This window comes from Lynx rufus, unplaced genomic scaffold (genome assembly GCF_022079265.1).
Source record: "Lynx rufus isolate CCGP_SWC_20201006 ecotype Redwood Valley unplaced genomic scaffold, mLynRuf1.p SCAF_2, whole genome shotgun sequence".
In the NCBI taxonomy this organism is placed as follows: Eukaryota; Metazoa; Chordata; class Mammalia; order Carnivora; family Felidae; genus Lynx; species Lynx rufus.
The window spans coordinates 36,409,688-36,436,546 of record NW_025814834.1 but is presented as its reverse complement, the minus strand read 5'-3'; the positions used below and the strand labels follow the sequence as shown (position 1 = coordinate 36,436,546).

Genomic DNA, 26,859 nt, shown 5'->3' with positions numbered 1-26,859 from the left:
GAGATCAGGAAGCAGCAAGCGTGGACTTTCGGATTAAAGCTGCAGCATACTACGGCAGCAGAAGGATGGGCCCGGGGCTTAACTGCAAACAACCATCCTTTTGCAAAGGTATGTGACGCTCGTGTCAAGATAATTTTTTCAACATCGTTATTTGAAAAAGTACAGGAAAATGTCCCTTTAAAAACTCCAGAGGTTACTGAGCAGCTAGAATTAGCTTGTATTGCAACATGTCTTCTCCCTGTATATTGTAAGTTCTGAGTTAATATCTACACATAGAGGTTTTGTTTTTTTTTTAACTCCTACCTTTTATACCTTTCAAATATATAAATAGTATTAACAGTTATATTACAATGTCTGTGTAGTAAACAGAAAATAACTTTCAAAGTGATATTGCATGAGGTCTTTGACAAGGTTGCATGAGAGCAGAACTCCAAAAAAATCCAACCGTGTGGGACTGTCTGGCGGCCAAGGTGAAGCATGGGTTAGGTTTGCAAGGCCAGTCCTGCAGGTGAGGTCACCTCTTGCAATTACTCTAAGTACAAGTGGGAAGAAATGCTACTGGTGCTTCTGACAGGAAGCTACAGGAGGTTTGGAGAGCTATAGTAGGTTGCAGCTTTAATGCTCATTCCACTAAACAGCCAGTCGGCATTAGTTCTGCTTTACGTAAGGTAATTGCTATGTCGGTAACTGAGAAAATGTTTCCGTTTACGATGAGTAGGTGATTCCACCGAAATCGCTTCGCTTACTCTATTGCCTGGAGCTGCACAATGATTCAAAGAAAGGTTCTTATTAGGGATGCCATACCAGGGAAGGGATGAGGCATGTGAGATCAAGGACTCTAGAAGTTTGGTCAGGTGGATGGAATGTGGACAAAGAAGAGGAAGCCCAAAGTGAAACAGAAATAGGAAACATCTTTTGGGAGATGGAAGGATGGAGGTTTATTTGAGAGGGAACCCCTTTAACTGGGCGGCAACTTCTTTTCTAACTTAACATTACATTGAACTATTTTCTATTAAAAAAAAAAAAGGAGAAAAAAGAAAAAGAAAACAGCAACAACAAACAACTTTTAAATGAGCAGGCTTATTCATTTTAAGATCTGAAGCCACGAACAGGTAAATAAGTTTCACAATAAAATGTGGCTCATACTATGAATTCCATACGTCCAACGTCAAAACGTCATTTTATCAAGACAAGTTTTCTCTGTACTGAATTTCAGTTTTATTCATTTGGAATTCCACAGAAATGCATCTGTTCACTACAGTAATGACAAGTTGAATAACGGAACACGTCGAGTCATTTTAAGTGTGCATTGTGTCTTAAGAGCAATTTGACTTGTATCATTTTAAGGTGCCCTGATTTTTTTTTCCACTTTCCTTTCTTCTTTCTTTTTGGCAGTGTTGATTTATTTTGTTTAAATACATACCTCAAAAATTACCCATCAAGCTGCCAGATAGGAAGCCATAGAATTAAAAAAAAAAAAAAAATCAGGGACAAACACAGAAAATAAATAGGAATTCAAAAATAGTCACCCCACCCTGAGAGCAGGCCGCAGTTTATCAAAAAGCCAAAGCGACTCACTGTGAAGTGGTTTTTTTTTTTAATACATAAACAAGTCTCTTCTTTAAGAACTCATTTCACAGTCTATTCTTTCAGATTGTAAAGTTCTCTGTCCCATGCAATTTAATATATATATGTAAATATATAGATATATACATATACATATACACACACACTTGTAGCTTCCTTCATTTGTTTCGTAGGTCTTTTCGTCCTGGAACTTGCCTGATGTCTCTTCCGTAAGTGCAAGGATAATGAAGGCAGAGTTTCCTGTGATTATAATTACTATGATCCAGTCAACTGTAAAAGTGTAACACTTTAGTGTCTTTGCCAAGGCGATGTCTGATTCGGGAATACTGAACTTATTCAGTCTATAGGTGTATCCTGTGCAACAAAAAAATGTCAAAAAAGGTAAGAAAAACAAAACAGACAAAAATAAAATAAAATAAAGCAAAAAAAAAAAAGTTTTTAAAGAAATTAAAACAGAAAATCCTTGGACCGATGTATTGCTTTGCCTGGTAGGAGTTCACATTATCTCTGGTCGATTTCAGCAGGCGCGGCCTTGCTCTTTTCAGCATTTTCCTCCTCGGCCTCTACTTTGTACATCTCCTCAGAGCCTTCCTCACTGTCGTTCTCCTCGGACTCTGTCAGCAGCTCCTCGTCCTTATACTCAGCCACGTCCACCGCGGAGCCCAGGTGTTCCTTGAGCTTCCCATGATGCTTCACATGGTACCGCTGGTTCTGGAAGAACTTGATGATGGTGTGTTTGGGGAGATCCAGCTGAGCAGAAAGCGTGTGGATAGCTTCCTGGTCAGGGTACAGGCCCACATCATGAATAAAGCTTTGGAGGATCCCCAGGGCTTCCAGAGAGATCTTTGTGCGAGACCGGGGCTTTTTGGCACAACTGTCTTCAGTCGGAGGAGGTGGGGGTGGAGCTTCTTCTCTGGGAGGGGAACTCTCCTTGGCTGGCTGAGACTGCTGTCTATGAAGGACCTGATAATTAAAATTAAAAAATATATATATATATTAACATTTGACGCAGGATTTTACCTTTCAAAAGCCATCATTCCTCTGAAATTGTGCTGTCTATCTACCTTTGGAGTCACGTAGTCATTTGGAAATTCAGGTTTAACGTGTATATTCTGAGGCGCAAAGAAGTTAAGTTATTTATTGCCCAAGGTCATTTGCTTTCAAACAATCTGGCTCCAGAGGCTTCCCTGCTGTTAACCACCATGATAGGCCACCTCTCTAAAGCCTAATGGCAAAGCAGTTGGACTCCGTGAGAAGTACTGGCTCTCCAATCAGACCTCATGGGTTCAAGTCCAGACTCTTTCGCTTAGTTGGATATCCCTGTATAAGAGAATAACCTCTTTAAGCCTCAATTTCATTACCTATAAAAGAAGGGTAGGACACTGACTTCCTAGGGATGTTGTAAGAATTAAATAACAAAACGGATGTAAAGAATAGTGCTTACCTTAAATCAGAGGTTGACAAACTTTTTCAGTAAAGGGCCAGATAGTAAATACTGTAGACTTTATAGGGCCTTACAGTCTCTGTTGCAATGACTCAACTCTATCTTTGTAGTGTGAAAGCAGCCATAAGTAATATACAAGCAAATTAGCATGGCTGTGTTCCAATAAAACTTTATTTACAAAAACAGGTGGCAGATCAGATTTGGCCATGGGCTACAGTCTGTCCACATCAAGCTCAGGGCAAACATTCAATAAATGATAGCAATTATTACCATCAGCCTCATGATTACTCAAGAGTATAACAGAGGAATAGTTGACATTTCGGCCAGAAAAATCAATACTTCGTAAAATTAGAAAGAACTTGTGTTTATTTTCTTTTAGCCCTGATATTGACCCTTAAACATTAATTTTTTTAAAAACATTTTTTTAAAATATAAAAACGTCCAAATTAATTTAAAGATACAACCTTTTTCTTAAATTAAGAATTTTAAATGACTTTTATACTCTCATAGATGGGCCTTCTTAATATCACTTTATAAACTATTAAAATTCTGTTTGCACACACTCCCTATTTTGTTTTTTTAATCCTTAACGTTAAGGTTTTCTAGTTGTTGTAATTAATTTAAATTTCTCCTTTATCTCTACATATCTCCCACTCATTTAAAAAAAAAACAAAGGGATGGCTGGGTGGCTTAGTCAGGTTAGCCTCTGACTTAGGCTCAGGTCATGACCTCAGGGCTCCTGAGTTAAAGGCTCCCGTCAGGCTCTGTGCTGACAGCCTGGAGCCAGGAGCCTGCTTTGGATTCTGTGTCTCCCTCTCTCTTTGCCCCTCCCCCCCCACTCACACTCTGTCTCTTTCTCAAAAATAAACACACACATACACACACACACACAAATAAAATAAAAACAAAAAACTCTAATGTTTAAATAAATTTCTAGCCTCCGGATAGAGATGCTCTTGCCTGTGATGCCATATCAGCCGACTGAACTTCCCAGTTCCCGTAAATGCTCCACTTGACCAGAAGCACAGTACACGGTACAGTGGGCCAATCCCCAAACCCAATACTCTATATTTATTTTCTTGTTCTTTGATCTTTCTAAATAAAGTCAGATATGCAACCCCAGACAATCACACTCTGTTCGTATTGCCACTTCTAATGATCTATATAAGCTGATCTTGCCCGAATGCCTCAGGAAGAGTGTTCTGCTGTTTGTGAGGCACCGTACTCCCCCAACCCGTGGATTGTTTTCCTTGAATAAAGGACACCAAACTCGTTATTAAATCATTTTAGTTTTGCCATTTGACACTAGTTAGGCAAGCTTATTCTTGATCTTCAACATCATCTTTCTGCATGACATAATTTCCCATTTTAATATTAACTTAATGAACTTCAATCTGACCGAAGAAAGAAAGCTATGCAGAGGAGACTGTCCCAACGACTTGCTCCTGCTGCCATCATAGGCCCATGTGAGATGGGCTCCTTGGACAGGGGAGAGGATCACTGGATCCTGGACAGGAGCCTAGCCACTGCTCAGACATTATAACATCAGCAACAATATTATAGAATTAAAAGGCTACTGTGATAGTCCCCACTAAAAAGCATTATGTCAACTCCAAAGACAAAGACCACATTTCCTATACTCGGATCAGTGCCTAACTTTCTGGGTCCTCCCAAAGCCTTTACGGATAGTGAGTTCCCATTTTAAAACACACACGTTTCTCTTTTACTATTCTCTCATATTTTATGCAGTCTCTTTCATGTTAAAGCAACAAATTAAACATTTTCCAGAATTCAGGGGGAAATCAATCCAATCAGTACACAAGGACACATGTCTGGTGACATTAAAGAATCGGTGGTACCACCACCCCCAGCACCACTCCTACGACCACCACACACTCCTCATATGACCCATTCTCTTCTTCTTGGGCTATGAAATATCAATAGCAAAGCAAGAATTTAAGGGAAAAAATGTCTGCCATCTATTTCAGTCTCAGAGACCACCTGATGAAAAAAATAACTTCTTACCAATGTGACAATGTCAGCCTTTTATATGGAATTTAATAAATATCAGGACCCATGAAATTGTTACCTGAGTAAGGTAACAACAAGCAGAAGAGGATGAAACTTTTCAAATAATAATTAGTAATCACGTAACAATCAAGATAATAATCAAAAGGATAATCAAAAGGAAATAAGAATATCCATCATAATAAGCTGACGGCTGGTGGCAGAAAGAAATCTAAAATACAGGACCATAAAACAGTGGCACTAAAGGTCCATATAATGTTGGCCAATTAAAATGAATGTTCTTGGCATTTTCTTTACTACTTTCAACTAAGAGTAAACTCATGTGGTCTGCTGTGGTAAGCTGGCATCAGCAAAAACATGAGAGCTCTGTTACTTCAACATCCTAATTATAGCCGGAAGGGAACGTAGAGCTGTGCTGCGGGCCTGTTCATGGCACTTTGATGGCAGAAGATATTCGCTCTGAGGTCATAATCTGGGCCGCCCGGACATTGTCATAAATGAACCACTATGTCAACAGGTGAGGATTTGGGGGGTTTTGGTGAGAAAGAGAAAGATAGACACTGAAATTATATATGAAATATGTACTCAAAGAACCTACATATACTCAAGCACGAGTACCCCCTATTAGAGCAATTGTGTTAATTGGAAAACAAAAGAGAATTAAAATGCCCCATTTTCTAAATTATGCTTGCCTTCTGTAGTAAAAGTCAGCATAATGGTTCCATTTAGTTAAATAATTAGATTGGTTCTTTAGGGGTTTTCCATTTTGCACTGGTTAGATTTAAAGAGATTTTCCAAAACTATACTTTGAAGTTACTATAATCTTTCTGCATGATAGGGTTTGTTCTTCTCCTGAGTCCAGCCCACAGGCCTGCTTCACCTCCCCTTTCCCGGACTCTAGCAGTCCTAATGCACACATGTAGGGAAGCCACACATGAAATAGCGGAACAAGAATAGCTACCGCTTACTGAATGTTACTCTGTGCCAGGCGGTTCTAAGAACTTTACACAGATCAGTTTATTCAATGCCCACAGTTCCTCATGAGGGTGCTATTTGGATCAAGAATAACCTGGAAACATGCAGCATCTCAGGAAAACCCTTTAAATTGGAAATTATACACATAGGGAGCTGTCAGTGTGAGAAAGCACGTGTCCAAGGGACAGTGGCAATGCCACTTTGGATCCTGTCTCTCTTTCTCTCTACCCCTCCACTGCTCACTCTCTCTCTCTCAAAAATAAAATAAAAATACAAAATTAAATTCTTTTTTTAAAAAGAAATGATATATAAAGAGAAATGTTTTATTTCAGGTCAGACAATATTCTATAATGAATCGGGTGGCATGACAATATTTACATGAAGATTAAGTGACATTTCTAGCATCTTGAAGCACAAAAGGAGAGAGCAGTCAAAATAGAGAATGACAAAGTGAGAAGCTTTCAAGTGAAACTGTCTCACAAGTTACCAAAAGGGCCTGAATGAAGTTTTTCAGTCACACTGCCCCTTTTCTTTGGCTGTAATTCTCTGTCAACCACAGTATGTGTAAGACCTGAGACAAAGATACTCCAGGTTGTGTCCTAACTATCTTCATTTCCCCCAAATGTTCTAATTACTCCAAGCAGAAAGTTGTTTGTCTCTAGACAATTTTTAGAAAGAAAAAAAAAAAAAAAAAACAGAAAAAAAAAAAAAAACCCTGCATAGATTTCTGCACTAACCAATTGCAATGGCTTATTATTATGACAATTAAGGAATTTTTTTTTAACACTCATTCATTTTTGAGAGAGACAGAAAGAGAGAGCATGAATGGGGGAAGGGCAGAGAGAGGGAGACAGAATCTGAAGCGGGGTCCAGGCTCTGAGCTGTCAGCACAGAGCCCGACGCAGGGCTTGAACTCACAGACTGCGAGATCATGACCTGAGCCAAAGTTGGATGATCAACCCACTGAGCCACCCATGTGCCCCAATAATCAAGGAATTAATGTCATGCAGTGCTTCCTTCCAGTGGTGTTAAGTACTCTAGACAAAAATAGAGTAGAGCCTAATGCTTATAAGACAGTCTTTCTGAGACAAGGAGATCAGTACAATCCTCTCTTAAAAACCTCCCATCTAAACAGCAGGGGTAGGAACTTTTCTTCATTTTCTTATATTTTTTCACCATTTTATTTATTTTAGAGAGAGAGAGAGCATGAGCGGGGGTGAGGGGCAGAGAGTGAGAATTTTAAGCAGACTCCATGCCCAGGGCAGAGCCTGGCATGGGGCTTGATCCCACAACCCTGAGATTATGACCTGAGCTGAAATCAAGAGTCAGCTGCTCAACCGACTGAGCTACCCAGGCATCCCATTCATTTTCTTACATCTCAAGTAAGTAATGTCAACACTTCTAGCCTCTTTTTCATAGGATAGGTTTCTGAATTTCCACTTAACTGAATATTAGTTTTTCTGTTTGAATTTCTCAGCAATGCTCAAAATTCCTTGTTGGTTAACTAGATGAATCAACTCTGGTTCCTGTTTCAACCAAGTACCCTTAGTAACTTGAGTGTGAGGCCAGGCCACTGATTCCTGCTTGATGGACCTAGAAGTTGTCCTGATCCTCAGCTCATTTGACAATTCAGGCATCTATTTCTGGCTGATGATTTTTTTTTTTAAACCAAAAAATTTATAATTACTTTAACCAAGATGGAGAATGCCCTGCCAATTGAATAGAGATCTATGTTCTTTTCTAACGAGTTCTTCACACAACCACATTATTGTTTCCTGGGATTTTTCTTTAAGTTAAGGTTAATGGAGTATCTTCCCAGTATTTATATATATATTAAAAAAAACAAAAACAAAAACAAAAAACAAAACACTGCCCAAGTCCACAAACTTTCCAGTCTTATCCTTTTTCCTCTTTTACAAAATGGGTCCAGTAGTTGATTGTTTCTATTTGTAACATCCACCATCTCTCTTCATGTGATCTTCCTAAATAACAGAATACATCCTTCTGTAGAGACAGCCATCCACCCCTTTACTCTTGACCTTTGCAAACTGAAGCCTTACCATTCATTCTAGCTCTATTTCAGTTTAGATTTTTCTCCGTCACAACTGAACTGAAATCAATCTATTCAAGAATTCATTTCTGATAATTTCTCCAAAGGGTTTTAGTTCACAGTTTCTCTTGTGGATTTTTCAATATGACAATTAGTGTTCATAGCACTGAAGTGTCTAAGTGGTTGCAATAATAATGGTGGTGGTAGTGGCAGGAGTAGCAGTAGTAGAACTCATATAAAGTGCACGAACCAAACACTGGCCTAAATGCTATAAATGTTAAGTTTATTTATTTTACAATAATCCTGCAGGTAGGTATTTCACCCCATTTTATAAGAAAACTAGAGTTCAGCAAGTATAGCTAATTTGCGTGAGGCCACATAGTGTGTGAGTGGCAGAACTGATATTCTAAAACAGATCTGTCTGATTTTAAATCCCATGCCCTTAAACATTGTGCTCTCCTGCCTTCTATTGAACAAAGTCTCTAGACTTTGAGACGACAGAAGTAAAATATCAGGAAGTAATAAATTCTATGGGCAAAAAATTAAGTAATGCATAAAGAAGAGAACTGGGGAGAGGAAAAGTCATTTTTGATATGGTGACTCAAGGAAGCCTCCTTAAAGACGCAGCATGTGAGCAGAGGTCTGAAGGAAGTGAGGAACAAGCCATGCAGAAGAACGTTCCAGGCAAAGGCAACAGCAAGCAAAAGGCCAGTAGGGAGGAATACACTCGGTGTGTCTGAAGAATGTCAAGGAAGGCAGCATGTTAGAGCTGTACCACCTCGTACAGCAGCCAGTAGCCACATGTGCCTATTTACATTTCATTAATTAATTAAAACTAAAACCAGAACAAGATAAGACTCAGTTCCTCAGTCACATTAGCCACATTTCACGTGCTTGATTACCGCATTGTGTAATACCATATTGGACATTTCCATCATCACAGAAAGTAGTATTGAAAAGCCCTATGCTAGAGAGAAATGACAACTGTCAGGTGGCCAGGGTCAAAGCACGTAAGGCTCTGCATTCTACCCTCAAGATGACGGGATGCCCTCACAATGAAATGCAATCATAATCTGATTTAGCCAGAAATATAGTAGAGCTTGAAACTGCCACTATTACTAGAGAAAAGAGAAATGTTCATACAGTCACATACTAAGTAAGAAAACCTCAGCTTGTAATATATTTCTGGACTTTCAACAGACTATCACAAATAGCAACACTATCATAAAACAACCAGAAGGATGCATTGGTACTTCTGTCTTCAAGAGAATAGTTAATTGACATTTGCCTGATGGCTGCCTTCCTCAGGCACCTTCTTCAGAGGTGCTTATCATGTCTAAAAGGAATTATGTTGAAGACAATCCACCCTGGGTTAAAAGAGTAAAAAAAAAAAAAATGTTGATTTATCAAGTATTTATGGAATGTCTATCATATTATCATGTTTGCATGTATTAATTTACAAAGCTTTCTAAATACATACTCCTATCTCCAACAATTATGTGTTGATGAATAAGTTGTGGATAGGATATGAACAAACAGAAAGTTAAAAGTCTAATAAACTCTTTCTTATTTATTTGCTGAAATCTCTTTAGGCTGAAATATGACATACATGTATATAAATGGACATAAAGATAGTGATGAAGAAATAAAAGTTGTAAATATATTCAAAGGAGACATCAATTTCAAAATAAAACCCCAAATTTCCTAGCCCCATGACAAAGCACAACCATAATATGGGCACATGTCGTTTCTCTGCCTTCAAAACTGAAAAGTTTGAAAACACAAGGACAAAATGGTACCATGACAAAAGTCTACCAAGAAAAGATAAAGCAGCTCTTCTTAAACCTCTCAGTGTTCAAATAGGTTTTGAAGGCCTCAATGAAAACCAGCTGGGAGCCATGTGTAAAATATAATGGTTTTTGCCTGCAGGGAAGGAAGTGAGATCTTGAATGATTAAGTTCAGGAAAGTATATAATTCACTGTATCATTATGGGGTGAACTGGATTACTTATAATAAGCCAAGACTTTGTGGTCTTTTTTATATAGAGAAAATGAGAAATTATTAGGAAGGTGACTGCAGAGGGTGGCTGATCCAGGGTGGTAACAGGTTAAAACAGAAGCTTCTCAGATGCACACATCCACCTCTCTATGACAAGACTTACCCAGAGGACTGAGCCTTACCCAGAACTTCAGGTCCTAAGTGGTGATGCTCAACAACAGGAGATGAGAACACGAACAAGATGACTTTTGTCTCCATTTATTTTGAGTTAATATCAGAATTATTTTTACTTGTCTAATTTGCCTCATCTATGACAACAGAATATAAAATATTTGATCCAAAAAAGGAAAACATGCTTCCACTAAAAGTCCTGAGAAAATATATTTCACAGGCAACGAGAACAATTGGTTGGAACAACTGAAAAATCCCTGTGCCTAACTCAAGTAGAATTTGTTAAATAAATGAATGAGTGGTGCTATTTAAAGAATAGATTATATATAAAATATCATGTAATGGAGATATTCATCTCAAGTTTCAACAACCTAGCTCTACCCCCTAATATTCCCTTTTCCCCCAAATCAGCATTTAAGACAATTAATTTTCTCAAAAATTCAGTGGGAAGAACTTAGCATTAATGACTGCTAACTAATATAAATATTAATGTAACCATTATACATCTATCTCACTTATTAGGTTCTGAGCTACATATCAGCACACCATACGTCTGGCAGACAGCAAGTGGTCAGTATGTCTTTGTTCTGCTCTTCTGGATTAACTCCATATTCTTTCTTATCTTCAGACCAGTTATTATTCTTATTTTGCATAACTTGTTATTATTTTTCTTGTTATTGTTCCATTTTAGCAAAACTACGTTAAAAAGTAAATAAACTGTTATTCATTATAGACAAATATCTAGTGGGTATCTGAGAGAAAATATGTATTATTTTTTTTACCATTCCTTCACTAAAAAAAAAAAATTAAGCACCATATAACCCAAATGATGGCATGATATGTAAATTGTGAGCAGGAGCTTGGGGGGTGGGGGGAGGCGGTCACAAAGTTTTGGTTGTGAATCCAGTTCTTACCCTGAAAAGCACATCTGCTTACTAGCCTTACAATTCTGAGCAAGTTACTTTCTCTGAGCCTCCCAATCTGTAAAATCTTCCTTCTAGTGTCATGAGGATTCAGTGAGATGATGCATGCTAAGTACTTAGCAGAGTGCTTGTCATAAGCAGGATTCCTGTAAATAATAACTACCCTTAAACAATGAGAGGGGGATGTAAGAATCAGTAGTATAATGCCTTGTGTATTTTTCTATCAGTTATGTTTATTATAAAAATTAGCAACAAATTCAGAGATCTGTCTGTACTTTTCACTCCAAAGATTTAGAGTTACAAATGGGCATGTCTACCGGTAAGTTTTCTTACTTCTTTCACTTATATTCTACATACCTCTTCATTCTTTAACATGATACCTAACACACGGAAGTTGCCTTTTAAGCATCTGTCATGTGGAATTATCTCTCATAGTCATAGATCCGTTCAAGGTGACACCTTCTATATGCACAGCCTGGGATCCTTTTAGGAAGACATGCTTTAACAGTGGTTCTCAAAATGTGATCCACAGACCGCTGGGGAAATCCTGATTCCCCACCAAGAGGTCTAGGACATCAAAACGAAGACCGTATTTGCTTGTTTTGGTCATGCTGAAATTTGTACTCATGGTACAAAAGCAAGGGTGGGAAAACCGCTGGCCTGTTGAAATAAATGAAGTCAATGGCACCAAACTGTGCTGGTGGTTGTAGGTCTTCACTGCCATATGCACACAGTAAAAATGCCACTTTCATTTAAGAATGTCCTTGATGATGCAGTAATATATTATTGATTATATTAAATCTTAACCCAAGTATACCCCTTTTTAAGAGTTTGTGTGAGGAAAGGGGAAGTACACATAGAGAACTATAGACAACTGCAGTGAGATGGCTGTCGCGAGAAAGAGTGCTTGTGTGAGTATGTGATATGCGAGCTAATCAAGACACCTTTGTCATGGAATATCATTTTTACTTGAAAGAACAACAGACAAACTATGGTTATTCAAACTCGAGTATCTGGCACACGTTTTCTTAAAAATGAAGTGATCCTGCCACTTCAAAGAAAATAACCTGGTAGCACTTTTGCCAATGATAAAATTTGACCTTTCAAGTGAAAATTAGAATTTTGGAAAACATGTAGCTGCTACTATAAGCTTAACAGCTCCCAACACTAAAGACGCTCCTGATGATATTGGTGGCAATTTAACAAATTTTTAAAAATATGTCATACTAATGTGTCAGCATTTAGAAGGTCTGCATCATCTGGTAGATTATCTTCCAAATGACCAATGCATGACCTTACAAAATCACGAATAGGTAAAAGATCCATTCAAAGTGCAAGGCAGACCAATGAATTATAAAGTCTGAAAGTTTATCAATATGACTTTACATTCCACTTTGCAACTAACTTTTTTTAACATTTATTTATTTTGAGGAGAGAGAGAGCACACTCTCATGTGAGAGCAGGAGAGGGGCGGAGAGAGTGGGAGAGAGGGAATCCCAACCAGGCTCTGTGCTGACAGTGCTGACTCTGAGCCTCGATGCGAGACTTGATCTCACAAACTGTGAGATCACGACCTGAGCTGCAATCAAGAGTCCAACGCTTAAGTGATTGAGCCACCCAGGCACCCCTGATTTTTAAAAACTTTTAGGACACTACCACTGGCAAAGTTTTCCTGTAGTACCAAAGAAAAATATCACATTTACCTGGAGAGGCTATTAAAATATTCCTCCCTTGGGGCGCCTGGGTGGGCGCCTGGGTGGCTCAGTCGGTTAAGCGTCCAACTTTGGCTCAGGTCATGATCTCATGGTCCGTGAGTTTGAGCCCCGCGTTGGGGTCTGTGCTGACAGCTCAGAGCCTGGAGCCCGTTTCATATTCTGTGTCTCCCTCTCTCTCTGCCCCTCCCCTGTTCATGCTCTCTCTCTGTCTCAAAAATAAATAAACATTAAAAAAAAAAATTAAAATATTCCTCCCTTTTCTAATCACTTGTCTGTGTGAGGCTTGACTTTCTTTTACTCCAACCAAAGCCACATATTGCATCAGGTTAAATGCAGAAGCAATTATGAGAATCCAGTTGTTTTCCATTAAGCCAGACATTTAAAATATTTGCAAAAAATATATATAAACAATGGTACTCTTCTCATTTTTTGTTTTGCATACACAGTTATTTTTCATTAAAATGTCTTGTTTACACATATGTACATATATTATTTACAATCATTTTTAAATTAACATTTTAGACTTTCTCAGAATTAATTTCTAACGTGGCAAATATTGATAGATATATATTACTACTGGAGTCCTCAATAGTGACAGTGAGAGGGGATACTGAGACCAAAAAAGTTTAAAAACTCTGAACTATATGAATCACACTCAGTATAGCCCTGTCTTTCTCCTAATGAAAAGAAAGTGTTTAATATAAAATGCAAAATGTACCCTACAGTTAAAAAACATCCTTATTTGAGCCAAGACACCAAGGAAGGTCTTAGAGAATGAGTGTAAGAGAAATTACATGTGCATTATGATTTGTCACTTGATTTTATCAAAGACATTTTCACAGGCAAAACATTCTTTTAGATACACAACTCAGCACTATTTCAAACTTCAAATGATGTGACTTGCGTTGACTCTTACGGTTGTAATTTCACATCCTAACACTATTATAAGACTTATTAAAAACCATGGTTTAGTTTTGTTGCTTTTTTTTGGATTATACAGTATCCTAAGGTCAAACTCAGGAAATCTGTTATTAAAAAAAAAAAAAAAAAAAGTATCCATGAAGTGATGACAAATTGCAGACTACAGGTGTTAGATTACATTTTGACTCCAGGCAGGTTTAATATAAGTTGGTTTCCTTTTACAATTGCTCTTAGCACATACAGCTATAGGAAAGGGATTTAAAAGAAAAAAAGAGAGGGAATAAGAAAAAAATTAAAAAAAAAAAAGAGTGGTGCTCAATAAAAGAAGACCACGTCAAGAGAAATCAATACAAACAAGCAAAATGGTAAGAAGTTTGACATGGAAATATGTGTTCAATTTCATCCAGCCTTAGTCTGCGTTTCCTTTAATATTGTAACCAAGATGGTATTGGAACATCGTGTATGTTTTTAATGCAGTTTAATAATTGTTTCTCAAAATAAACACTTTGGTCAAAGATAAAAGCATAAAAACGCTGTGACACAATAATCTGTTAAAATAAACTTAGGGGATGGAGGAAGCATAGTTCTTAAAACAGCCTTTGGCTTATATCACTTCCTCTTTGGTAACAAATTGAGAACAACTATACCAACAACTCTGGTATGGTTTGCGGGGAGTGGTGGGGAAGAGTGTTGCAGTCATTAATATGACTATTGGGAGTGGCCAGAATCTGCAAACACTGAAGAGGTGGCTGGGTGAGCTGCTTCTTCAATATAAGGAGATGAGCTGACAGAGAGTAAATGAAGCAGGCTCCAGATGACTCTCTCATTCAAACAGACACCACACCAATACAAAACAATCATCTCTCCTGTCAGAATCCAACAAAGGTAAGATGTGGCCATATATTGAACCTAATGGTAATGATATCTTTCTCTTCATCATTATCACCTGTTGAATAAGTTTATTTGCTCATTTAGGGCCAAACGTGACCCAAAGCATTCTGGAAACGTGACAGATATAATCCATGAGAGGTTCCAGGAAGAACGAACTCTTTAGGATGGTCCAGTCCACAACTATGTGTCCTTCTGCCTGGGAGAAACCAGCTCCCAGCCCATCTACCCCAATCTCATTTGACACTCATGAGCATTCATTTCCTCCCTGTTCCCATACACCTCCACTACTTTTCACAATGTCTTCTCGAAACACAAAACTTAGCTTAAGAATTCACAGAGAAGGTCTATCTCTTAAAGACCAGATTCAAGGTACAGGTACTAAAGTGTCTTTAGAGACCTTATATTTGAGTTACAATGAGATAAGAGTAGCATGGATGTGACCAGAGCTGGCAGTTACCTCTGGAGTTCTGATTTTTAAATGAATGCATGATTTGTTTCATTGGTATAATCAAGAGAGAGTGGCTTTTGCACCAGCACAAATGAAAGAGGAGCTTAAGTCAGGTTAAAGACACGAGGGTAACTAATTGAAATGGGTAAAAGTTAGGATGACCTGAGTACCAAGAATTCATAATGGTATTAAAAGAACCAACCTGGAAATTCATAATACCTCATCAATGGCAAAAGACCAAGAGAAAAAGATGTGCAAAGGGTTCAAAATAAAAACAATCCATTAAAATTCTTAAACTAAGTCTCAGGTAAAGTAAAATGCAGCCCAAATGAAAACAACTTCATCAGATGCCAGGAATACATGACCCAGGGAGATCTGAAATTTGATTTTTTTAAAAGAAATTCAAGGTAAGCTTAAAAGAAAAGGTTACAGACTCTTTCAGATAAATAAATATCAACCAATAAGTTTAACCAGAGCAGAGTTCTGATTCCTTTTAAGTGAAAACAGGTTAAGTTAAATGAAGGTAGAGAACAGACGTACTTTGCAAGAACAGACACCATGTAGCCAGCCAAGGACTATGTCAATGAAGACTTACAGAATGATTCCTAAGGTAAAGCACTAGAGTAAATTCAAGCCACTTCCAACAAACTGAAATAAAGCCTCACTCTTCCTTGACTTACATACAGATTACATAATGCAGCTTGGTAGTCATATGTCAAATTTCTATGATTATTTAAATCCTGTAATTTTGATATTATCAAAGTGCTTACTATCTTTTGGACTTCTCATTTGTTAAATACAACAAATTAATCTCGCAATGTCAATGGCTACCATTGCAATTATTTTTCAGAGGAGGAAATGAATATATGAAATTGAGCTCTGACCCCCAAATCACAACCCCTGAGACTAACATGTAACAAACATGCTTACTGCTATTTAGCTGGTAAATGGAGAAACATGCAAAACTATGTTCTGTTTAAATGAAAGTTTTAACACAAATTCGTGTTAGTGTGAATAAATGTCTAATTGAAGTATAAAAATGACACTAAAAATGGCGGAAGATACTACTGAAGTTTTCAAGTGTAGAGTTAAAAGTAAAGACAAAGAGGTTGGGAAAAATTAGAATACATTATGGAGAAGTTCCTCTCCTAAATGTTAATTTTGCATGGGTTATAAAGGGATTGTTACCTTTTTTGTGTGTACCATTTTGAAAAAGCACATACCCAATTTTATCAAAATTTGCTGGTATAAAAAAGAGATATTCTTCCTGACAAAGTTCAGCCAGGACTTGGTTTAAAATTTAAAAAAAAAATCTCCTTAATTGTGATGGCATTTATGTGTTAACACAACTCGTGACACTGCAGTTATGTTGTTTTCCAGTTTCTGAAAGAAGAGGGTTTAAATTACTTATGGAGAGAGGGTGTATGGATTAGATTCTTAACGAGTAGGGGGAAGGGGGGAAGAAGAGAGAAGGTAATCCATGTGCTTGAGGCCTCACATGGGCTATTTAGAATCCTATGATAGGCCACATTTTGTGTATAATTTTTACAGTTGGGGCACTCAGAAGTCAGAACAATCTGACAGTTATGGTTAGTGAAAATATTAGATGTTTGCCAATAAAATACTACCTCAGCATATTTTTTGCTTTCTGAATGTAACCACTTAATAACAGGACTTGAGAAAACTGTACTGTGTGAATCAAACACATAAAAGTACAAATATTCCTTTTATAGAAAGCAAGTCTTAAGTAGTGCATTATAATCAACCATTCTGGTAAAAGACAAAATATCTAGCATTACCACACCACTGACATGTTATGGTTTATTATACCCTAAAGTCCAAACTGGGTAAACAAAGTCAAATGATCAAAGAGGGATTTTTTTCTCCTCAGACTGTGACGTGGAGGCCATTGATCTCTACGGAAAATGCCTTGTGGTTTACCCATGAAAAGGTGTCAAATGAGAGCTTATCGGACACCTTAAGTTTTCAACTTCATTTATTTAATTTCATTGGAGATTGGCTTTCCTTGGTGTTATTTTCTTTCAAGAGAAAAAGAATATGGAAAAATTAAATGATGTGAGGTAAAACTTCCCAAAGGTCAATTCTAGAGTATTCTTTTAAGTTCTAAACCACTTATAATCCATTACGAGGACACTGGTTTTACATCCTCCACATTAATGATCTTACTAACTGAAACCAGGTATGGGGAAACTTTTGCTTCTAAACTTTGTGGTAAGTACATGGGGTGAGAGGTGGCAAACAGACAGGACCAGGCACTCTTATTTAGACAGTGGTTTCCTCAAGAAAATAAATCTGTTCCCAGAATACCAAGGATGGTCACTGGGAAGAGAAATCACAGTTCCTAATTCCCTGGGGCGAAGTAACTAGATTGGCAATTCCTTTTCCCACAAGAAAATTCCAGTCTCCAAGCTAGGGAGGAACCATTATATTTCCAGAAGCCAGTCATGCAGCATCCTTATCTACCCAGATTCACAAAGCAACTCCAGTCTTGTCTCTGTGTCACATGGCCTTAGCTTTCCTAAACACACTTGCTTACCTCGGTGTAGGTCACCCTCAGACACGAGAACTGTCAAATCATTATACTTTCAAATGTGAATTTGCTTAGAGGTGGACTTAGTTTAATAGCTGAAAACTCAGTACAAAACAAACATACTTACAAATGACATTCACAGGGAATTAATCATTAATGCTCTCAGCTGGTGCCCTAAGACCTCCTCAACCCAAGTTGCCTCAGCCAGGATCTGAGAGTTCTTGCTGACTCTTCCCCCTCATCTGAAATTCCACATCTAGTCAATCCCATGTGCTGTTGATTATTGCTTTTAAACAGTTCTTGGATTATTTTTTCCTTCTATGTACCCCATTGCTGTTATTCTGTCCTTTATAATCTCTCTTATCTGAATTACTACAACTTCCTCCCGGTAGGTCACCTGCCATGGCTAACAGAGCATCTTGCCAAAGGCCTTCAGTGACTGTAAGATGGGTCAAGGCCTCTTGCACATCCAAGAGGGCTCTGTGACCTGACTAGCTTTTGTTCCTGTTCCTGTCCTTGTTCAACCCTCACCTTTTGGGCAGTGCTCTAAAGCTGGAGCCCCACCCTCTGGTCCCTCTGATCTCTGTGCCCTGACTTCCTCATGTCCCCTTTACCCAGAAAGCTCCTCTCATGAGGAATTCTCTAAGGGACCCTGAATAGCACTACTCCCCGGGAGCCTTCTGGCTCCTCCTGCTCACCAGATAAGGGCAAACATGGCCCCCTGTGCTTTTTTCTCTGTATTCACACACTGTATTACAGTCATCTGTCCTTGTACCTGTCTCTCCATGAAGCTATGTGTTCCTTAGGGGTAGAGTCTGTGTTACGTTCATCTGCACACACTCAGCACAGGGTCAGGCACTGTGTTTTGAGTGAGCAGTTGAAACCTAAACTTTATCCTAAAATGTCCAGAATTTGTCTGTATTGGTAATAGCCAATTTGGTTATACAAACCAAAAGTCTTCTTAAAATTTGGAACACATCTAATAGCTCTAAGGGTTTGGAAAAAAAGGGCAAGTTCACACAGGCACTCATTAAAAAATGGTTATTACTGACAAGAGTTGAATTCCAATAGTTTGTAGTAACGCATTAAATTCACAATACACTTTGTATGGCTAACAATAGCATAAAGTGGCTCATGTAGTTCTTTAATTTCCCCCAAATCATCTGAAAATTACTAACAGTCAGAGATATACCTTTAGTGGGTTACTATTCTCAAAACTGATATATTCATCAGTTTGCTTCACTCTCCTCCTCCCCAATCTGTAGAATATTTCTACTATCAATAGAATTCAAAAGGTCCACAGCAGTTTCTATGGCAAAAAAAAAAAAAAAAAAAAAAAAAAAAAAATGTTGCTAGAGGGGAAAACAGCAAATAGCAATGAGAGAATCCATACAAAAGTCAAAGAAGGGGAACCTTAAAAAAAAAGAATAGACAAAAACTAGGTGTATTTGCTTTAAAACGGATCATATGTATCACAAGAAAAGCCTGAGACAAAAATGGCTATTAACTGAGTGAAATGTGAAAGAATGTTGCCTATCTACAAAATACTACTGAAAGCACTATAGGTCTTTTTTTTTTTTTAATTAAATACGAAAATGATGATCTTTGGAGTATAATGAATGACATTAACTCACGTGTGAAGAACCAACAAAAAAAGTAACAAAAATCAATTCAAAGTCTATAATTTTGTCCCCACTTTGATTCAATCTTTGTAGATCCAACACCACACAATCCAAAGTAAGGCAAATGGTTTAAAGTTCTAGCCAGATACTGCCTTTGCTGTTTCCTACCCGCTTTGGTAGGCTTATTTTAGATTTTGTTAAAATTTGTTTTTAAAATATTCAACTAAAACTGGGGCACCTGGGTGGCTCAGTTGGTTAAGCATCTGACTTTGGCTCAGGTCATGATCTCATGGTTCATTAGTTTGAGCCCCACATTGGGCTCTGTGTGGACAGCTCAGAGCCTGGAGCCTGTTTCAGATTCTGTGTCTCCCTCTCTCTATGCCCTCCCCCCCATGGCTCTCACTCTCTCTCTCTCTCAAAAATAAATAAACATTAAAATAAATAAATAAAAATAAATAAATAAAAAATAAATAAAAATATTGAACTAAAATTAACTCAGGGAAGTATAGAAAATCTAGAAGCTAAATATAAGGCTGATATCACACTGATACTTATGGAGACCAAAAAGCATTCGGCTCTAAAGAATGTTTTTTGTTTTAAGGGGTAGTGTTTAAGGTATTACATAATCACCCTTACTAAAAGTATAGTTTTTAGCTTTGTCAGGGTCTCTGTTGGAATTATAATTCCAGACTGAACAAAAAATTGTATCAAAATTCTCTTATCATATTAAAATACTTGATCATGTGTTCCCTCAAGATTCTCAACTTTCTATTTCTGAGAAGAGAACAGATTTAATGAGATATTTTCAAAGTAGAGCTGGTAAAGGGAATATTTGTGAACAGCACTGCCAAAAGACAATTCATTTGGTAGACACAGAAAAGGCAAAATTTACCACAGATACTGGAGGAATGGGTATTAAATAATCATCTCTGAATAAACTCTACAAATCAATATGGGCCTTTTGGTCTAAACTAAAGACAGCATTACCTAAAGGAAATCTCTAAGGTCAACCGGCAATTAACTGAAAGGTTTTGATTGAAAATGCTATTGACTGCTTTCATATCAGACAGCTTCCTGGCTATTATACTTCATGGGCTAAGTAGGTGCCAAGACATTAAACTGTCAATAATCTATTAATACTGGACGGTTACGCTCACTCTCCCTGAATCTGCAGGCAAAGATATTCCAGCCAAGTACCTGCTTAGAACTGATGCAAATTCCCCAACCCTGAGAGGAAAATCATATCTTTATTACCTCCCAGCTTAAATGCCTACGAGTGTTGACAGAGTGTAAAAAAAAAAAAAAAATATATATATATATCCAGATAATAGATGCTTATTCAGAGGAGTTAAACTAACATTTGTTTTTCAAAAAATTGCTAAAGGGATGGTGAACATGTCCCGGAATCTGACTTTCTTTCTAAGCCATATTTAACAGTTTCTAAATTGAATGTAATAAACACTTTACAAAGAGGAATGAGAAGTTATTTAAAGTGAGGCTCATAGGTCCCTGCCACTCAGCATCTGGAAAGCAGTTATACTTGGGGGCGGGGGGGGGGGGGGGTTGGGAGGGTGACTTTTAATGAATTTAATAGAGAAAAGCACTTTAATTAAATGCTGTCAGAGTGGATTGTATTAATGACTGCACACAGAGGAATTTAAAGCAAGCCAAGTTTATTTAGCAAATAGAAACTGGGCGCTCGAGGCCTGCAAGTATTTATGTTTCTGCAGTTGCTGTACATCTAGAAGATGATGGTGGTGCCAGATGAAACCACTGAGTTATTAGATATGATTTTATTTATTGTGTATTATTAAAGTTTTGAAGGCCTCAGGGGAATGGATTTCATTTTCAAAATGAAATACCACATTTGATCCGAAAGGGTTAAGAAAGGAGAATATTGTCCCCCAATGTTTTCTGTGCCCTGGACTTCTGATACAGCTGAGTGGTTAATGGGGATGACCTTTTCTAGGTTTATCCAGTCAGAATTCACTCCACTGCACAGTAGTGGGAAAGAAATCGATGACAGTATTTCTTCTATGACTTTTTTTAATTTTTTTTCTTTTCAGTGATTTGCCACTAAACATAATTCATTCTTTTACACATAGCAATAAGCTGAAAAATGACCAAAGCTCCTAAAAATCTCCATGAAAATTTGGCTGCCATAACTTTCTTAATGAAAAACATGAAGAGCACAAACTTCTACAAAGGAAAAGGTATCGAATGTTTGACTTGGGGCAACAGGGAAGAAGGGGTTTTCCTCAGTGTCTTCTATTCAGAGGCTGACCACAGAACAAGCCTATTATTAATGATAATATTTTAAAAATAAACAAAGAAAATACGAGCCTTAATGCATGAAAGCTGTAAAAGATTGAAAAGCTGGTCTGGCTGGAAAATACTATGTGTGTGTCAAAATGATTTTCTCTACCGTTTGTAAAAATGTAATTATCCATGATATGCTATTATCCATGATATGCTACAAGGGTAAGGGATTTCTAGTAAATCCATTGGAAGCTGAGGATTCGCCTTTGGTCTTTAGTTCCTGACACCACCATGTCTGTGAGATCACAAACCACTGCCATGATTTACCACATCCTTCTTGCAGTTATATATACACTCTTTCAGTCTGTCTTTAGATTTTAATTCAAAACATGAGGAAGGGGGAGAAGGGAAACGTGAGGATGGGAGAAAAAAAACAAAACACAAAACCCAGCACCTATTTCCTTTCAAGAACAGAGTAATGATCACAAATGAAGACTTTCAACTTTCTAAATAAATAATCTAATTTTTAATCCCCCCCCATCCAAGCTATTTATTAATATCACATGTTAGATCTGTGTCTTTGTAGTTCTGGAACTTATAAAGCAACTCTGCATTTCCCATCTGTGCCAAGATGTTTCAGACTAGTCTTTGAAATGTTGCAAATGCAGATGAATACGACATAAAATAGGAACTGATTACATACACATTCTATATGTGAATAATGGCAACACAGAACACAGATGACAGGACATGTTCACATAGTGTATTGTACAATTCTGCTTCATATACGCAAGTATGTAGGGACCATCAAAGTACAGCCTGCTGTCTCTAATACGTCTGTTCTAGGAGCTCCAAATAAATTGGTTGATTTCTTCTAAATAAAATGACAAGAAAACTTCTTCTTCCCTGGTACATCAGTAGTTCTAATATGAAGATATATTAAAGAATCATCAACTGATAGAACATACCAATGCATTTGATCCAGATGTGTTTTACAAGCCAAAGAATTCGTCAGTTTGCTTCTCTCCTTTCATTATTAAGTACATGACTGTATTAACTACACACACTGCTTAACTAGTTTAGCTTTACCTCTCTGGGAGGCTTTTGTTTCACATAATGCATAAACTCAAATGAGGATTTCTTTCAAGAGTATATCCCTTAAATCATGCCTTACATGGAACTATTTGACATTTGTCCACCATAACTCCTTTCTACTCTTCTTTTCCCACACTTTGAGTATACTGTTGAGACAAACTGTCCAAACACTGAAATGAGAAAAACTATATTTAAAAAATTATTTGCATGTAGATATCGTACTTATATACTATATGCTCACTTTAGCACATTCTGTTCATTTAGATCACAATAGAAGTAAGAAGATCTTTCCATATCCATATGTATTTCTTTAGGAACTCATATCATGGATTTCAGCTCCATAAGTTTAGAGTACCTTTTACAACATAACTAACTTCCCATTTTGAAGTAAAGCGTTCAGTTTATCACATCTAAGAAATTAACTCTGTTGAAGGGGAAAGAGTAGAAACAACGACTGTCTAAACAAACTGTTTTTTATATCTGGGTGATCAAGTGAGCTGTATACTATCAATCAGCCATTCAGTTCTGGAAATACCTTTCTTTCATACAATGCTTTTTTGGTATGTCTTTATGAAAAATAAATACATGGATATCCACAGGGCTTTAAAAAAAAAAAAAAGTTAATTGGAGTCTCTTCAGTGTTGTGCTAGTAAATGTGTAACAATGGGCTCTCCAGAGAAAAAAGCCCCAGTTGGATCATTTGCCTGTTCTCATAGTGTGAATAATCCCACCATGGCCAGCTCCATTCTACTAAAGGTGAGACAAAATTTGAAAATTCCTGAAAATTCAACAATCAGCACTGCTAGCCAATTCAAGCCTACTCCAGCACACTCTGAGTCTGCTATAGAAAGTGATACCTGTCCCTTTTCTGCCTCCCAGACTTGCTCACTGGAGCTCCTTTGCCTGGCCTTACTTACCTGTCATCTTCCTAGCCCCAAAGTGATTAGGATGATCCTGATGTGACACACAATTCAATAAGAGACTCCATATCAAAAGGTGAAGGGTTATATGGTTTGCAGTGAATTAGATCTAGAAACAACTTGTGAGGAAATTGAACTTATGACCTCAGAACTGTCAAATCTATCCAGTTTGCTTGATCTCCCATTTCTAGGGTTAAACTGAGTAATAATAAAATAAATGAATTTCAGAACTTTGGCAGTTTTCCTTTAATTGAAATTGTGCTTTTCTATCATTACAAGGGGAAGTTCCAGACTTCAACTTAATAAAAATCAGCAGTAGTTTTCAGCCACATTAGATTTCCACACTAAACAGAAACAGCTGAGAAGCCACGGTAGGTAGGTTTGGTTACAATAGTTTAAAACTCAGTGGCTGGCTTTCTCTTGCAATTGCTATAACTATGAATCATAAGAAAGTCAACTGGATCTTTCTGAGCAGATATAAGGTGTCCATCATCTGTTATTTTGTTGCTACTTTGTTTTTCCAAAACGCATTTGATCCTCCCAGGAGTGATATGGTTTTATTTTTTGTTTTCTACATTTTCATTAAAAAACTCAAATGGGAATCAGAAATAAATAAATCAACTCATAGAATGAGTGTTTCAGATAGAAAGAGTCTTTGGGATCCCCTAATCCATGTTATAACAGTTTACAAAAAAGTAGAAGAAAACTAAGGGATAAAACCAATCATCCAAGGTCACATGCCCAGTCCCAGTGACTAGAGTCTATGCCACTTGCAGGGCCCTTTGCTTTACAGTATCTTTTTACCCATTTTATCAAAACAGTTCACTGAAAACAGAGATAGAAAGTAGTTTTTATTCTTTACAAGATGCTCTAGTTCCTGAGACAGTGAATAGGTAGTCTTGGCAGGTAACAAACACAAACAGAAATATTTTAAGTTTTTGAGAACTTTTTACTTTAATGCCATACTACACTCAGATTTAAGCAAATCCCAATCATCTATTTTAAATGTGTTTTAAAAAATTATAACCAGAAGGCCCTGCTTTCAAATAAAGAATTTGTTTGTTTCTACCATTATGTACTAAGCAAGACATCATGATTTTTCAAAATTAAAATCAAATGGTTGTATTTATCATCAAATTCTTAACCCTATGATTTTCAATCATGGGGCCATCACTTATGCATTTGTTGTGACCTGCACTTCAAATAATTTGGTACCATCAAGAGCAAAATTTATAAGCATTTTACTTTTTGTCTTTTGTTTTTGGTAAATTAGAGTTGATTCTATATTCCTTCTACAACGACACTAATCATATATACTTTCACCCTTGTTTACTTGCATATGTGGGAGGGAAAGAGGTAGAATTCCAGTTAGTGATGGTAGGAATTGAGTCACTTACATGAAAACCACCCATTAGTATTTTCAGTATGAAGGACCCACTAAAAAGTATGCTAAGATCTTAGAGAATTTTGCATCTCTGCTCAACATATCATTACCTAGCCTGCTCTGCAAAAGTCTATATTCTTTTCCCTGCTGGTCTTTAAGCAACTCAAGATCAGATAAAATTTATTTCCCTTGTTTGAGTCCATTGGAGGCCAGTACAGAGCTGCTGATGTGGCAGATGCTTACTTAATACTAGACCAAAGAAACTCAAACATCATCACTGCATGGCATCTTCACAACTCTGTGGATCCTAACATGTTGCAAGATAAGAAGGACAGCAGAACTCCCAGAGATTATGCAGAAGCAGAGTGGTCTTTTGGCTTGTTTAAGCTTAAAAAAAAAAGTACCAATCTACGTTTGTAATATCCAATTACATTTAAAAAAAAAATTTTTTTTAACGTTTATTTATTTTTGAGACAGAGAGAGACAGAGCGTGAACAGGGGAGGGGCAGAGAGAGAGGGAGACACAGAATCTGAAACAGGCTCCAGGCTCTGAGCTGTCAGCACAGAGCCCGACGCGGGGCTCGAACTCACAGACCGTGAGATCATGACCTGAGCTGAAGTCAGACGCTTAACCGACCAAGCCACCCAGGTGCCCCTCCAATTGCATTTTTTAATCCCTGAAGGGATTGTATTCAGACCTGAGAAGAAAAGGTCTCACTTACTTTCAAGCAACTTATAATGACTTTTTAAAAAGAGTTTGGAAATGTAGAAAGATCAGGTGAAACCAGACAGCTCGGAGTTTCTCAGTTTGCCCCAAAACAAGTGTACAACGTGTACACAACAGAGGCAACGCACGCTCTCGTGTCTTGCTAGTTACAGAATCATATGCTGACATCATCCTTGGTTCCACTCTGAAATCTTCTGAGCAGAATTATACCCTTATTCACTACTCTTCTGAGTAGAATTCTCTCTCTGAGTAGTATTACTCATACTAATAATGCTCAGATACCATTATTATTTCTCAGGTGCCTTCCATGCAATCCCCTTCTCATGTAAATCTCAATCCTAAAGATTTGGGATCGTTGCTGTTTGCAGAAAACTTAAGTGGTCTCTGCAAGACCAGAGTGCTCCAATTCCAGTGGTGGCCCTGGAATCCACATCCAGCTCTTCTGTCGGTCCAGGGCCCCCTCTCCTCAAGCTTCTGGCAGAGCCATGGTTTCGATCAACTCGGATAAGCTCCTTGACAATTTATATCGCTTATGTTTCAAAAGAAAGAAAAGGAGGTTAAAAGAAATCTAACTTTCATTTGGATATTTTACTTTCTACTGAAATATTTTTGAATCAGGCAGCCCAAAATCTTGTAAAAATGGCTGTATTAGTGTATCTGTGGGTCAAGTTTGTCAGTTCCATCAGCTTCCCAGCATGAAGCCTCTTAGTCTCAAAAAGGCCACTGGGACCGGGCTTTCCTGGCCACCCTCATACCCTGCTTCAGCTGCAACTGCCTTCCAGATTTATGAACTTGTTTGAGTGATTAGGCCCAAATCAGAGTATGTGAAATGAGCACGTCTGCTCTGACCAAATAAGGAGAATTTCATCCACATGGGGAAGCCCTTCTCTGCACATGTGCATACCTGTTTCCTCTGTAAAGATGATGAATACCTCTCAAACCAACAATTACCTATGAATGAGAAACACTCTGGTAGAAAATTTAAGGAGAAAATGTGAAGCAGGCTCCTAAAACTGTATGTGTTTTATGCCACATTAGCTCGTTATTAAGAGACACTTGACACTCCACAGACCACAGCTTTATCAACACATGCCCAGTGAGCGGTTCAGTTGAAGGACTCGGTTCAAGTACTAACAATGAATTAGCCCA

General features: G+C 37.6%; 1 protein-coding gene across 1 annotated transcript in view; it reads right to left on the bottom strand.

Annotated features, from left to right (window-relative positions):
- Nucleotides 1–2,088: 2,088 nt before the first annotated feature.
- The window catches only part of SATB2 (SATB homeobox 2), a 188,014-nt gene continuing 163,243 nt past the window's right edge, over nucleotides 2,089–26,859 (bottom strand). The window contains exon 11 of the mRNA XM_047085608.1: nucleotides 2,089–2,550. Within this exon, the coding sequence (XP_046941564.1) occupies nucleotides 2,089–2,550 (462 nt within the window). The remainder of the gene's footprint in view (nucleotides 2,551–26,859) is intronic.